This window comes from Erythrolamprus reginae, chromosome 1, assembly GCF_031021105.1.
Source record: "Erythrolamprus reginae isolate rEryReg1 chromosome 1, rEryReg1.hap1, whole genome shotgun sequence".
In the NCBI taxonomy this organism is placed as follows: domain Eukaryota; kingdom Metazoa; phylum Chordata; class Lepidosauria; order Squamata; family Dipsadidae; genus Erythrolamprus; species Erythrolamprus reginae.
In genome coordinates, this window is record NC_091950.1 from 330794112 (window position 1) to 330810487 (window position 16376).

General features: G+C 41.3%; 2 protein-coding genes across 6 annotated transcripts in view; both read right to left on the reverse strand.

Annotated features, from left to right (window-relative positions):
• Positions 1-8036, reverse strand: part of LOC139157255 (uncharacterized) — a 76357-nt gene extending 68321 nt beyond the window's left edge. For 2 of the 5 annotated variants that reach the window (XM_070733833.1, XM_070733834.1), the window contains exons 1-2: positions 7911-7987; positions 3773-3897 (exon numbers count right to left, since the gene is read on the reverse strand). In XM_070733833.1, the coding sequence (XP_070589934.1) occupies positions 3773-3856 (84 nt within the window). In that variant the 5' untranslated portion in view covers positions 3857-3897; positions 7911-7987. Of the gene's footprint in view, positions 1-3772; positions 3898-4039; positions 4079-4552; positions 4725-7910 lie in introns of all 5 variants that reach the window. The other 3 variants (XM_070733832.1, XM_070733831.1, XM_070733830.1) reach the window with 3 other exon arrangements.
• A 5100-nt stretch (positions 8037-13136) lies between these two features.
• PRR18 (proline rich 18) lies at positions 13137-15345 on the reverse strand. The gene has a single exon (XM_070733836.1). It carries the CDS (start codon positions 15117-15119, stop codon positions 14316-14318), a length of 804 nt encoding a protein of 267 aa, XP_070589937.1. The 5' UTR covers positions 15120-15345; the 3' UTR covers positions 13137-14315.
• Positions 15346-16376: the final 1031 nt, after the last annotated feature.

Here is a 16376-nt window from a genome sequence, read left to right on the forward strand (position 1 = left end):
ACTGTAAAACTGCGTACCCCTGTTGCATTTAAACACCGGTTGCTAGTCTGAGGGTCCAAAGATAGCATGCTGACAATTTTACAAACAGGCACTTTTCCTAGTAGCTGTAACCATGGGTGCAGGTTGCTGTGGTGGCTGGAAGGCATGAGAGGGAGATGGGTTTTCTAAACAATACCAACAGCAAGGCCCCATGAGTAAGGGTCTGAAGAGAATGTGTACGGGGATGGGAGAGGGAGATGATCCTACCCTAGCAAAATACTCTTTCCCCTTATCCACACAAAAGAGGAAGAAAATAAATTGCTAGCCTCTCTTTCTCCACATCATCTACAAAGTGATTAAAAAGAAAAGGGAAAAAAATGGAAAAAAGCCCACAAGTTTACGCTTAGCAGCCAGGCAGGGGCCAAGATAGAAGAATTCTGATGATTTTTACCTCAGCACTCTTTGCCCATATTTATTTGTTTGTTTATTTATTGGATTTATATGCCGGCCCTCTCCTAGGACCCGGGGAGGCTTACAATATATAAAAGGAAACAATAAAATACAGTGTCTAAATCCAATTAATTAAAACTAAGTAAACTAATCTAAAATCCCTAATAAAGTTTAAATCTATCGTACCCATTCAGACATCAATCATACAAAACATTTGTCGGCCAGGAGGCCAGGATCTAATCGCCCCATGCCTGGTGGCATAAATGAGTCTTAAGACTCTTGCGGAAAGCAAGGAGGGCGAGGGCAGTGCAAATCTCTGGAGGGAGCTGATTCTAGAGGGTCGGGGCCCCCACAGAGAAGGCTCTTCCACTAGACCCCGCCAAGCGACATTGTCTAGTTGGCGGGACCTGGAGAAGGCCAACTCTGTGGGACCTAACTGGTCGCTGGGACTCATATGGCAGGAGGCGGTCCGCATATGGCTGCCATAAAGAGCTTCAGGCACTCTTCTCTTAGGAGTTAGAAATTGTCCTGATCAGTCCTGACTGATTTTTAAAGATTCCTTTGTATTTACTAGTCATATGAAGGGAATAAAAAAACTAGAGCGATTGCTGAAGAGGGGGACCGCAAAATCATCAAGCTGCTTTTCCCTTTCAAGGACCTACCATGATTCCCAATGGCCTGGAGGCTTTAGTGAAGCAAAAAAATTATCTGTTAATGGGAAAATAGGCTGCCCACAAACTCTGCAGAATTTAACAACTACAAAAGGAAAAATCTTGCTTTCTGCAATTCTGCCTACATTAAAGCCGAGCCAGAACTGGACAACAGAACTTACAGTTGTTGGAATAGCCTAAATTGACTAGAAGGTGAAGCTGCTTCAATACATCAATCAGTGGAGGGAATATATTTTAACCATGAGGATTGTGATAGTAGAAAAACCACATTGGGTACTTTATGGTGAACATCAGCACATCACACTAATCTTAAGAGATAAAATTATAATGTTGGAAAGGAACTTTTAGGTTATCTAGTTCCAACTTCTGCTCAGTATGGGAATCCAAGTCTCTTAGACAAATGGCTGTCCAGTCTCTTTTTGAAATTACATTAATTTAATTTAATAATTTAATTTAATTTTAAATCCCTGCTTGAATCCATAATGTGAACTCTGACCCAATGAAGAAGGCTTTCAATTTAGAGCAATCTGACTCTTGGTTACTACAGGTAGTCCTGGATGTATAACCATTTGTTTAACCACCATTTCAAGTTACAACAGTATGGAAAACATTTATTTACAACTGTTCCTCACACCTATGACTGTCACAGCATCCCCATGGTCATTTGATGAAAATGTGAGTGCTTGGTGACTAGCAAGTATTTAAGGTGATTGCATCATCCAAAGTTTACATGTTCACCATTTGCAACCTTCCTGGGGGATGGGGAGTGTCTTCCAACAAGTAAAATCAATGGGGAGGGGGTGTTAACCTAATTTGTTAACAACTGTGTGATTTGTTTAATGACCATGGGGATTAGCTTAACAACGTTAATGATAGAGGTTGTAAGATCAGACACAATTCACAGAACAACCACATCACTTAGTGACAGAAATTCCAGTCCTGATTATTGCCATAAATCAAGACCTACCTATGTATCTAATAACCAGTACATGGATAAGAGAGTAAGTAGCTTAGCTTCCACTTAGTTTTCACTGATTCTAGTGAGATTTGGAGACAGCAAATTCACTTTAATATTTACAGAAAGATTACTGTATTTTTTGGAGTATAAGATGCACCCGAGTGTAAGGCACACCTTAGTTTTGGGGGGAGGAAAACAAGGCAAAAAGGCCTCTGCCTCCCAGCAATTAGCCAAACAGCAAACAGCACCGATGAAATAACACACTGTGTTATTTCTGTGTATGTGTACTTGACCCACAGAAATAGCAAAGAATTGGCGAAATGTACATTATGGCAGTACATTAATGCCAGAAAGTTTTCTTAAATGTAATCACACTAACTGCTTCCAATTATTTAAATAGATCTACTCCAAACATGACTAAGTTAGGATTTAACTCAGCTGCTTTATTTTAATATTAAACAGGACACTTACATTTCAGACTACTTGTATAGAGCTGTTAAAATTGATGTGGCTTTCTTGAATTATATATTATTCTCTGTTATTTAAAAGAAGATACAATAGCACTGGGCCTCTTCAGATCAAGCATTTATTTTAATAAGCTTCTTCATTTTTTAAAATTGTCTAGAACAATAATAAAGCAGTCTTTAAAAAAATAAGTCAAATAATTTGAACATTACAGACATTTATAATTATTAAGAGCCGGGGTGGGGCAGCAGGTAGAGTGCTGTACTGTAGGCCACTGAATCTGACTGTAGATCTGCAGGCCAGCAGTTCAAATCTCATTACCGGCTCAAGGTTGACTCAGCCTTCCATTCTTCCAAGGTGGGTAAAATGAGGACCCGGACCATGGGGGCAATTTGCTGCCTCTGTTAAAAAGTGCTATTGCTAACATGTTGTAAGCCACCCTGAGTCTAAGGAGAAGGGCAGCATAAAAATAGAATAAAGAAATAAAATAATAAATAAATTAACTTACATCCTTGCATCCAGATTCAGCAAGTGATTAGCACAAGAAAATAAAATTCTGCCTCTCCCTCTCCCTCCCCATTTGCCTACTTGCAGTTAATTTCAGTTTAGCACTGGCCAGCCTGTCTGCAGCCTCAAATCAGCTGAGTCGGGAAGCTGATAATGAGTTGCTTGGCTTCACAGGCCCTTCCCTGTTTGCTGCAAGGAGGTAAATTGCTGGGAGGCAGAAGCTATATTCAGTGTATAAGACACACCCAAGTTTTCACCCTTTTTGGTGGGTAAAAAGGTGCATCCTATACTCTGAAAAATAAGGCATGTAGTGAAGTTTACCCTGCAAATTCACCGTGGGGGGAAAAATAGATACCCATCTGGGATGAAATCCAGCAGGTTTGACAGGTTCCTGAGAACTGGTAGCAAAAATTTTGAGTAGTTCGGAGAACTGGTAGCGGAAATTTTGAATAGTTTGAAGAACTGGCAAATGCTACCTCTGGCTGGGGAGGAAATGAAAATTTTGCAGTATCCTTTCCCTGGAATGGGGTGAGAATGGAGATTTTGCAGTATCCTTCCCTGGAGTGCAGTGGAAATGGAAATTTGGCAATATCCCTCCCCTGCCACGCCCAACAAGCCCCACCCACAAAACTGGTAGTAAAAGAAAACTGGATTTCACCACTGATACACATGCTATAGAATTTTATTGTAAAGGGAAAAAGAAAAGTTGAAATACAGTTGTTTAATGGTCACACTGCATTACCTGATTCTGGCAATTAAGAGGTAAGTAAGAGTCCAAAAGTGGAGGAAATGTACTTTTCTTATAAAGCTGAGAGGAGCCTGCCATGGTACACTGACGTTTCTTTTAAGAGCCGTTACAAAAAGCACCTGCAAAGAAATGTAAACATGGAAAACACAATATTACTACATATTTAGATTACAACACTGCTGACCTCTTAAATCAATATTAGGGATTTGTCTAAACGCTTTGTTCCTGACCAACACATTGTTCACCTAAGCAACGTATTACCTGAGCAACTCAACTCTCTGAAATCTGCACAAGCACCACCTAAGATGAAACAAAGGAAGGCTGTTGCTACATTTTATTGAAAAATTATAATTCATTACATATTCTACATCAATCCCCTTTGGGTAATTATGTTTTCCATATGATAAATATTAAATTCCTTTTCAACTGTAATATTTGCTGTAGGATTCTTCCATCGAAGAAGAGTTTTAAAAAACCCAGGACCAACTGAAGTACGATTACACAATGGACAAGTATCTATTTTTCTGAACTTAATCCATTTAGTTTGGTTCAAGTATTTTACTGGGCCATAGTTTGTTTGTCCATGTTTCATGAACAAACCACAATTGTTTAGAATTACTGTACTGCATTAAGGCATAATACTAAATGAAACCACATAATCTGAGCTGGGCACAGGAGAGAGAGATGCTAAAACCTCAAGTGAACTTTTGCAATGCAGAAATAATATAGTAGCATCATGTTATGACAAGTTAAACAGAGCAAAACAAGTTATACCTTTGTTTGTGAGAAGAACTTGTCCTCTGTCTCTGTACCAGCTTTTTTGTTTAGACTTTAATATGAAAACCTTAAAGCTGTGATATTTCTAAATTATGTTTCACCATTCAATTTTGTCACCTCCTTCTTCCCTTTTCCAGCCCTACATTCTGCATCTTCAAACAATCTGCATCTTCAAACAATACAATATTTATTAAACATAATATAAACAAATTAACTGAATTCATTTTTAGAAGATCACTGAGCAGGTATTTTCTGTTCTGTGTAAATAAATTAGTTATTATACTTATTAAAGAGCTATCTTTCAAAAATAAGTCCAATTTAATTGTTTGGTAGGAATGGAATCAGAAATAAGCCAAAAAGGAATTTACCGTACTTGTGTCTGAGCATAGTGTTCCAATTGTGGCTTATGCAACAAAGTATTATTAAGGCAAAGCAGATGACTTTGTGTGATGTGTAAACCCAGCCTACATCTCATAGTGGGACAGATAAAGGGCATTTTATTACTTTGATTGAAAGAAATTAAATGTATTTTTAATACTTGGTGATCAGTTATTTATATTCATTCGCCCACTCTTATCCTTATTTCCAGATTTCAAAGATATTCAGTGTAAGGAAAGAAAAAGAATTATCCTTCAGAAGATAATCAGAATTGCAGAAAAAAACAATTACCGGTACTGATCAGCTGCCTTCCAGTGAAGACCTGTATACTATGTGAGTCAAAAAGAGGACCATGAAAATATTTACTTACCCCTCGCATCCTGGACATAAATTGTTTCAACTCCTACTCTCAAAATGATGCTACAGAGCACTGCACACCAAAAAAAACTAGACACAAGAAGAGTTTTTTCCAAACACCATCACTCTGCTAAACAAATAATTCCCTCACTACTGTCAAACTTTATATTAATATTGATTTTTTGTGATTATTTCTACCCCATGACAATTATTAAATGCTGTAGCTCATGATTCTTGACAAATGTATATTTTATGTACACTGAGCGCATATGCACCAATGACAAATTCCTTGGCCAATAAAGAATTCTATTCTATTCTATTCTGTAAAATATGTAAAAGAAAATGTAAATAGGGCTTGACATAGCTCCTTTGGTCCATTTTGACATTTTGCTAGGGGCTGCTCCATAGATGGAACTACCACCCAACATACAGGTCTTCATCACTGCTCACAGGGCAAGACTGTTATGGTGTACCTTCTCCAAACATGGATGTAGTACAAGTGCGCAGAGTAGGGTGCTTGGTACACTGCACAAAAGCATGCCATTATGTCATTGGAAGACCCTCAACTAAAGTTCTACTCTACTCATGACCATAGGAAAGGGGAGGTAGGACATCTAGGCAAGCAGAACCAGCAACTAGGTTCAGCACGGCTCATGCTAGCAAGGGCATTAAAACAACATCTGACATATTATTAAGACATGGTAGCTATAATTTATTGAATATGCCATAGCTATCAGCAATTGCACAACACGCTAAGATATGAACCATAACACACAATTTGTTTAATAATAGTGCAGAGCAACATGTTTTTGAATTCTTTCAAGGTTGTGAGTTTTCAGTGAGGTTTCTGTTTCGGCCGAATTCAATAAAGGTCAAGTTTGAAATGAGAGAGAAGGCAATTCAAGAAGATTAATGACCAGGATGAATAGGCACAAAACAATGTAACATTCATAGAATGCTACCTTGATTTCTTAAGGCATCTCTGAACTCCAAAGGGAACTCTCACAACTGCTGATTTTTTTAAAAAATGGTGAAATACAACACAAAGGTACACTGACTATCTAATAAACGAATGACATATATTAATGGTGATCAAAATAAGGTGAAAAATAAAAATAATAAATTTTAAAATAATAATTTAAACAATTTTAAATAAGAACTGTGCGGGGTCAAAGTGAGATTACTGATCAAAGCAGTGTTCATGTCTTAATCCTCAATGGAGCCAGGAGACCATTTTTCAGGCTACCTCCCACTGATGGAACTCAATTCAGTGAATTATTATTATTATTTATTAGATTTGAATGCCGCCCCTCTCCGAAGACTCGGAGCGGCTCACAACAGGAACAATCCCTGAATTCAAATTAAAAAGGCTCAACAATTTCAATGGGCCAACCACCTGGTGCCTTAAAAATCTGATATAACCCTAAGCAAACCCAATGTCTATAACCCAATGGCTTATAATTCATGACGTCTCAGATTCTTCAAGGACTTTGTGATCCTTGAAGAATGGTGTTCTCAAAACATGCTGCTAGAACCTAGAAGGGGATTTCCAAAATGACGAAATCAAAGTCCAGTTTCCTTCTGAAAGTCAATGTCCTCCTGATCTTGACTGTCTCAACTAGCCCTTGACAGTATTGATGAGGTCAGGGGTACCTTGTGGATTTTTCTCTATTACTCACCCCCCTGCACAATATGACACCAGGCAGGACAAGTTGTTGATCATGAAGGATAAAATATCACCACCCCCAAGTCCTTTGCCACAAAAAAATGTGGCTTAGCATTGCCCTTGTTAGCTATCTTTGGCATGGATCACTCTGCCTGGGAAGAAATAGTAGCTGTTGACTTCCAAAAATACTGTACTAGGCTTGGCAATCTATCTGGCTATAGGTGGGCGAAATGCATGTTTTGTTGTGTGATCTCAAATGTTCCAAATAAAGCATCCACAACAATCCTGCCTCATCAGCGGTTGACTTTGGCTTTTCTTCCTTGAGAGCATATGCACCAAGACAAATTCCTTATGTGTCCAATCACACTTGGCCAGCAAAGAATTATTTTATTTGTTTCTTTTATTTATTTCTTTTGTCAAGTACATATTGTAGGTATGTAAAGAGCTAACAATATTCATATACATGATATTAGCAAAAATAAAAATAAGAAGGAACATTAGATATAATAATATTCATATACATGATACTAGTAAAAAAAAAATTAAAAGAAACATTAGGACAGGGGACCAAAGGCACCCTGGTGCACTTATGCAGGCCCTTTACTGACCTCTTAGGAATCGGGAGAGGTCTAAGGCAGTGTTTCCCAACCTTGGCAACTTGAAGATATTTGGACTTCAACTCCCAGAATCCTGGGGAATTCTGGGAGTTGAAGTCCAGATATCTTTAAGTTGCCAAGGTTGGGAAACACTGGTCTAAGGGTAAAATTTTGGGGATTAGGAGATGATACTACAGAGTCTGGTAGTGAGTTCCATGCATCAACTACTCGGTTACTATTCTATTCTATTCTCTCTACAAATGTCAACTGCGCCCGGGATCCTGCGGCTTGTAAAGCCTGTGCACTTCCAGCGAATTCTTCTAAAAACGGACACAAACACACCATCCCCACGGCTTACCCTTCGCAACGGCTCCCCGCGTCCCTCGGTGCACAAGCGAAAGCGCCCTCGCTTCCGTTTGGGCGGCTGCAAGGGCGGGTCAGATTTGAGCGCCACCCTTGTCTCCTCTCCCACCCTGCGGAGCCCATAGCGACCCTTCCTCCGACTTTTAAAGGGTCGGAGAGGTTGCTTTTCTGCCTTCTTCTCTATGAAAAGACGGCCTGGGAATGGCTGTGCTGGGAAAGCAAAACAATGGCGGGAAAGACCGTTCAAAGGCACCAGAGTTCTTAGAAAAATATACCCTGAGGGGATTTTTAAAAAGGTTTTTCACCGCGTCCTCGTGGCGTCACCGCCGGCTCATGCTGATTCTATTATTTTAGAATGTTAATACCTTTGTAACAATATACAAGAATCGAGCATTTATTTTATTTATTTCGCCGATATCTCAAATTCATCACTCCGGTTACCATAAATGGAATTGGAAAAGGGTTTTGTTTCCTGCAACTTCTTGTTGGTTAATTCTAAAGGCTCACATCCCATTCCCATAAATTACAAAAGATTAAATAATGCACATTCCCCAAATTTGAGCTGCCTGCTCCAACAGAGAGAGATAGTTTAACGTTAGGGATTTAATATCTCCTTCATTTTAGAGGTATTTATTAGGGAATACATCTTACTATTTGCAATAAGACTAGCAGTAATTAAGTAAATAGCAAGAGTAGTAGCTGCAAGGGAATAGCCAAGCAGCTTTAAGAATTTTCTTCCAGCATTAGAATAGAATAGAATAGAATAACAGAATAGAATAGAATAGAATTCTTTATCGGCCAATTGTGATTGGACACACAAGGAATTTGTCTTTAGGGCATATGCTCTCAGTGTATATAAAAATGATATACTGTACATATTTATATGTATTTGTCAAGAATCATGAGGTACAATATTTAATGATTGTCACGGGGTACAAATAAGCACAGAAAACAATCAATATTAATATAAATAATAAGGATACAAGCAACAAGTTACAATCATTCAGTCATAAGTGGAGGAGATGGGTGATAGGAATGATGAGAAGTCTAATAGTAATGCAATCTTAGTGAAGGGTTTGACAGTGGTGAGGGAATTATTTGTTTAGCAGAGTGATGGTGTTCGGGAAAACACATTACTTAACAAATTGAGATGAATGGGATAGCACACTTTCTGTCAGATAGTCATACTATTCAAAACATTTTTAAAAAACAGCATTGCTTTTTTATCAGGAACATTATCAGGAACATTACTAGGCTACAATGGAATCAGTGATTGGATAATATCAATTAGACTTCATGGACAACCCTTTAATGTGATGGTCTTTTAAATTTATGTTTCAACTACCAGTGCAGAAGCAAAGGTTGAAAAATGGATTTGTCATTGAGTCCCATCCTAGAAGTGAAATAATTTCTGAATTTGGAAACTGGACTATCCAATCAGAAAACTAATCCTGGGTATAATCAGACATTTGTTTGTTTGTTTGTTTGTTTGTTTGTTGATTGATTGGATTTGTATGCCGTCCCTCTCCATGGACTCGGGGTGGCTAACAACAGTGATAAAAAACAGAATGTAAAAAATCCAATACTACAACAGCTAAAAACCCTTGTTATAAAACCCAATCATATGTACAAACATACCATGCATAAATTGTAGAAGCCTAGGGGGAAAGATTATTTATTTTATTTATTTATTTATTGGATTTGTATGCCGCCCCTCTCCAGACGGCAGAGGTGGGTTTTGAGGAGCTTACGAAAGGCAAGGAGGGTGGGGGCTATTCTAATCTCTGGGGAGAGTTGGTTCCAGAGGGCCGGGGCCGCCACAGAGAAGGCTCTTCCCCTGGGCCCCACCAACCGACATACAATTGCGCTGATCAATCTGTCTGTAAGAGGGTAGATTTACAGTGTTTAGAAGGAAACCTATAGGACTGTCTTTTAAATTTTTAAACAAAATTTGGAGAGAGAACCCAGGTGCAGAGCTCTCCTTGATGAAGTTCAGTTTAAAATTGACAGAACGTACAAGATGTGCTGCTTATGGTTGGAGACTAGAATGCCAAAACTGGAAACACAAGAAGAAAATGTAGTTGGATGAGAGCAAATAAAAAGGAGATCAACTTATCATTTTCTCCTACACCAATGAGAGCTGTACTGACCCTTTTGGGTAAATATGATATGAACTGTTAAACACAAATGCTGTGTTCAAAGCTAAATCTATTGCAAGAATATATATATATAATATAAATAATTGTATGAATATATAGTACTACAAAAATACTTTTAAGACTTTGTTTATAAGAGCAATACCACACTAAAGTGATGCCAGTTACAACATATTTCTATATGTGTTGTGATGTCACCTATATATGAAAGAGGCAGAACTTGCCTTGCAATGGTGTGATGCTTTTGACAAAGAAGCAGATTCTATAAATTTCTCTTGTTATAAGCGAGGCTGTCAGAAGTTGAGGGTAGGCTACAAATGGCAATCACATGGTCATGGGAAACTTGTGACTGTTGTAAATGTGTGCCAGTTGCCAAGTTTTTTGGGGATGCTGTTCCACATGACCCAGGGATGCTGTACCTGTATCTGTCCTAAGCTTGAGGGCCAATTGTAAATCTAATTTTCAGTGCTAAGTATGAATGGTCGCTAAACAAGGCAGTTTTTAACCAAGGATTACCTGTGCAGTTTCCGCACTAATTTTGACAAAGGCAGGGCCGTGTTAATTTCTGGCTCTATACCCGTGAAACACTATAACTGTTCTGTTTAAGTGAGACGCCGGCAGGAATTAAAGTTCACACACAGAGAGAGAAAATATAAAATTGTGATATATTGCTTAAAACAGGCATGGCATAAAATGATTAAAAGTCAAAGGGATATTTAGTCTGTTCTGGGCAGTGTTCCCAAGCTAATGATCCATAAATAAGCAGTCTCGGGCCGGAATCCAAAAGCTCATTAAAAAGTTTCTTTGAAGTAATTGTCAATCACCCAACTCACAGTATTTCGGCAGAATTGCCTGAAGAAGCAGATTACAGTTCTTAAAGCTGTTTTAGGTAGGAATGATCTCTAAGCCATGGAGCCTTCATCCCTCCATTGTTAGAATGTTGTCACTTACTGATTCATTGCAAGACATCCTGTTATATAATCACAAGGCGTGGCCAATTGTTCTATAGAGCTATTAACACATAGACCCCTTCCTCCTCAAATATTCCTGTCTAATACCTCTTCTCACTCTTGCATCTAATAAGGCCCTCTTCAGCATCTTCTGAATCACTCAATACCATCTCTGGAGGTGCCACAATATCTGGTTGGCTTTCAGTCTCTAACTCCTCATCCTCTCCACTCTCAGACTCGGGTGCCAAGAACATTGGCCTAGGATATCAAAACGCATCAATCTCTTGATCCTCGAAATCCGTGATCAGCTGAGTATGACATGGACTGGCCACAACAATAACTGCAAATTTAGGAGAAATTGTTCATTGAAAAAGGAGTACCAGTCTTTTCGGGGTAGATTGGAGCAGGTAAGGAAAACAATAAACTGAGAAGTTCCAAGCAGCAGTTCTCAACAAAATGATAGCTTGTTTTGATGTCTTTAATCCTATGTAGCCAGATGATCTAATTTCAGCTCTAAAAATTCATTGTACCTGAGGATACCCATTACTGTAATCTATTTCATGCATCGGTCATTAGAGAAATCTAGGCTTTGCAATTTCTGATTTTCCTGAGAGGCCACCGATTTCAAATTCAGTAATGTTTAACTTTCTCTCTCCCACTGAAAGAACAACAAAGTTGTGGAGAGGATTTAATTCTCTAGGTTTTTTTGTAAAAAAACCCTAGTTAGTGGGCCTCTGTATTAGTTCTTCTATTTGCAAGCATCAATAACTCCCCACTACCTTATAATTTGAGCCATTCCATCTAATCTCTACAAGAATAATCTGGCAAATGATCACCCAATTATCCCAGAATGTACAATTGACAAGCTCTATTCAAAATGTTTTCGTAATAAACTTGCTGAGCGCATAATCCCAGCATGCCCCTTCCACTTAATAACCAACTTTCAGATTAGCTCACTTGACTGTTCATCAGTGTAAAAATCTCAGCACTATCTTGTCTGAGAAATATTTAAATTCTTAAGAAGTTCCCCTTATATTCCATTACCAACTAGATTCCAGTGGTTCTCAACCTTTCTAATGCTGCGACCCCTTAAAACAGTTCCTCATGTTGTGGTGTCCCCCCAACCATAAGCCTAGCACCAATTCTCACAACAGAGCTTTACGCTGAATGGCAGGAAGGTCAGAGGGACATCCCCATTGTAAATGTCTGATTGGTCAGATTGTAAAAATATGTTCCAAGGTGCCAGAAGCTTTACTTTCTAACATCATGGGAAATTTGTTTTTTTCCATTGTCTTAGGCGCCCCCCTGTGAAATGGTCCTTCTACCCCAAAGGGGCCCAACCCCCAGGTTGAGAATCACTGAACTAGAGGCTGGAGAAGAATTTAGATGTTTCTATTGACTCATGGTCTTCTCAAACTGATAATGCTTCTGCATGGGAGCATTTTTATGCATATCAAATATAAAAAACAATGAATAATTATCTCTCACGTTCCCCTGTCAAAAGAAATCAATCAGCAGTGCTGTCTGGGTTCTTGCAATTAAATTTTTATATTAATCATTCTGGCTCCTGACATTTGAAATTTTATCCCTCAGCTCTCACCCATGTCTATTTAATTCTACTCTAGGCTGTCCAACTGGGGAATTAGGGAAGTTTTGAATTCCACATATCTGCAAGTGACCAAGGTTGAGAAACACTATTCAGATGGTAAAATTATTTTAGCATTTCCCAAGCTGGCCTTTGCAGATGAGTAGAGTAGTAGTGTCTCCCTGCCCCCCTCCCCCTAAAAAAAATGACCTAGATATTAAATATACTAAAATAAAGCTTCTAGTTTCCATTAAAAATCATTTTATTCTTTCTGATATTTGGCAAATAAATGGTAAGCCTATTGAGGTATATATTTAGGTATATGTATTTCCAACCACCTACTTTCTGGATAAATTGATCTCTCATCAAGGGATAAGCTATCCAATGAAATGAACATATTGATTTAAAGAGAAAATAGGCCTCTTGCTGTAATAAAAAATATATATGCAATTTTAACATCTGACCAACGGTGAAACCATTAGTTAATTTTCTGTGAAAATGTAGAATATTAAACAAAAGCACATACAATGTCTCACAAAATTTTGCTGTTTATTCAAATAAATAGAAATGTTGCAGGTTTTACAAAATCACTGTGCTATTCTATATTTACAAAATACTAATAAAATATTTTTGTTCAGAACACTTTAAATAGAGACAGCATATTTCTTTTTGTCTCTGTTGTGAGAATGAAAGTTAATTCATAAACTTCAGAACCATCCTCAGAGCATATCCAGAAATTTGAAGTAAACCATGAAAAAAGGTTTTCATTTTTCCAGTCTTTATCTCCTCTGGATCTCAGCATGCATTCAGGTATTTTCCCCATTTTTTTTAGAGAGGCGAACCTGTTCTAAACATATTTAGAACATATTCAAATGACACAAGAGTCCTCAATCTTTACAAAGATTAACAAAATAAATCACTGTGTTATAACAAATTGAACAGAGACGATAAAAACCGAACACTCATATTTGGCTGGTTTTAGTAAAACCTATATACACTTGAGGCATTAAATTTATTTCACCATTCTCATCTTTCACATCCAAACATTGATACTACCTTAGCAAAGAATAACACACAAATGAGTTGCATTCCTGTCTTTTTCTTTAACACTATGGCATGATTTAAAAAAAGAAATATTGCTGGATAGATAACATTAATCCTTTCAAGAAGTGAAGCAGATTTCCAGAAGCAGAGGTGAAGAAGGGAGGGTGCTCTTTTGGCATATTTGACACATATCTTGGGAGACAATGGTAAGCACCTTTCTGATGCGCTCTCAAGCCAAGAGAATAGAGATGGAGTCATAATCCCTTCAAAGTGCATTTTTACACAAAGCTACCGTTGTACAACGTGTGAGGACACCTTGCTGCCTTAGCAACCGCCGGTTTATTAGAACGGCAGGGCTTTCCGCCTGGGTGTTTCCGAAGAAAAGGCACAAAAAAAGGAAAACCACACCCGTCTCCCCAGGAAAAGACAGAGGCCGAAATCCACCCCCAGTGCTCTACAGCAGGACAAATAAGTAGAAAGTGATTCCCCCCCCTCGCTCGCACTAATATTTATTTATTCAATTAGTTCAATTTGTATGTCGCCCAACTCCCTCAGGACTCGTGTGGAGAATAACCTAGAAAGCAACCGCAAAACGGAACGGTAAGCATTTGTATTCGCAAACGGCGCTCTTGAAAGGCTGAAGAACCACCACAACCCGGGCCGCCTCAAAGGGTGCTCAAGTGAGGCAGGGTGTCCATCTTGCCCGCCCGGTCCCGGGCGGCGGCGTTTTCCACCCCTCGGAGCCATTCGGTGCACTTCCGCACCAGCCCTTCGTCGGCCGCGAAGGCTCCGGGGTCGCCGGCCGCCTCGTCTTCCTCATACTCCACGTCGTCGTAGCGGTGGCGCTCGTTGAGCAGCGACACCTGCAGCAAGGCGCGCAAGTCCACCTCAGGCGACGCGGTTCCCGCCAAGGGGCACCGAGAGGCGTCGGGGGAGGCGAAGCGGGCCAGCCGCCCTCGTGGCCGCTGCTGCTGCTTCTCTAGGCTCCGCCGCTGCAAGACCCGGATCGCCTCCGGGGGAAGGCTGAGCGAGAAGCGGAGCGAAGCTTCCCCGCGGCCTCCCGGAGGCGCCGCACCGAGGCTTTCGCAGGAGCGCGTGCCGGCAGCCGGCGGCCCTGAGCGGCCCCGGCTGCGAGACAAGGCGACACTTAAGGCGGCCGCCGCTGTCGCGGCCGCCGCCGCCCCCTTTCCTTCGGGCGGCGGGGCGTTCCTGCCGCCTTGGGCCGCCGCTTTGCCGCGCGGCAGCTGCTTCTGCAAGGAGGCGCTGGGCCAGGAACTGGAGAAGCCGCCGGGTCGCTCGGAAGCCCCGCCGCGCCCTTTCCGAGGAGGCTTGCCGGGAGCCAGAGGCGCCGTCGCCAGTCCCGCCATCGGCTTTCGAGGAGCTGCCACGGGCGGCGACGGCTGATGTTGCTTCCTCGATTGCAGGCGGGGGGCGACCGAAGGTGGCGGCGCGATGGGAGGCAAAGACATGGCGCGGGAGACCCTTTTTCCCCTCCTCCTGGGTCCGCGCTCAGCTGGGCATCTCTCTTCAAAGCGGAGTTCCTTCCTGGTCTCGGGCGAAGCAGCTTGGTGGCTCCGCGTGCTGCTGAAGCTCTGATGCTGCGGAGGAATGAGGCACACGGCGAATTGGACTCTTTAGAGGAGGAGCCGAGCGAGCGAGCGGCGACGGGCAGGCGAGGCCGGAGGACTTTTGATGAGGGTTAGCCGCTTCCTCAGGACTGAAATTCTGCCCCCTATCTGGCGGAGAGAGAACGAGCTGAGGCGGCTCTATCTAGAAGCCCCCCCTTTAATCTTCAGCTCTTGGCGCCCCCCCCCCCCCCCGTAAAGAAAAAAAAAGGCGAAGTAGTGATCTGGGAATCTGCCCTAACTGGATTCTGCTTAAATAGCCACTGAAAAAAAGTGGGACTTTCGGATTACTGGATGCTATTAGTCCCCCTACAACCATGGTGGTGAAACCCATGGCATGGGTGTCAAGTCTATCTGCCCACATGTGAACCTTTGTCCTAGCTCAGTGATGCTGAACCATGGGTGCCATAGGTAGCATATAGAGCCATATCTACTGGCACGTGAGCTGTTGCCCTAGCTCAGCTCCAACGTGCATGTGTGTGCCGGCCAGTTAATTTTTGGCTTGCACAGAAGCTCTGGGAGGGTGTTTTTGGCTTCCAGAGAGCTGCTAGGGGAATGGGAAAGGTTGTTTTACCCTCCCCTGGCTGCAGGGAAGCCTTTGGAGCCTGAGGAGGGTCAAACACGAGCCTACTGAGTCCACTAGAAGTTGGGAAACAGGCAGTTTCCGGCCTCCAGAGGGGCTCTGGGGGGTGGGGGAAGCTGTTTTTGCCCTCCTCAGGCATTTAATTATGAGTGTAGGCACTCGTGCATGTGCGATAGCACACTGCCATGTTCTTTTGGCACCTGGGGGAAAAAAGGTTCGGCATCACTGTCCTAGCTCAACTCGTTTGCATCGTGTGTACACAATGGCTACTAATTTTTGACTCATGTGTAGGCTTTGCAAGGGCTTTTTTGGCCTCTGGAGTGATGTGGAGATCACTTTCGCCCTTCCCAGACACCAATAAAACCTCTGGAGCCTGGGGAGAGTGAAAAATAGGCCTAACGGGCCCAGTGGGAATGGAGGGGTCAGGCTGGGGGTGTGTGTGTCATGCAAGGGGTTGTGCTGCATGGGGGCCTTGAGTTATGGGTGTCGGCATGCGCATGTGCAAAATAGCACACGCA

Bases quoted from the DNA above. Each gene is read 5' to 3' on its own strand.
- PRR18 (XM_070733836.1), bottom strand. From the start codon at position 15,119: ATGTCTTTGCCTCCCATCGCGCCGCCACCTTCGGTCGCCCCCCGCCTG.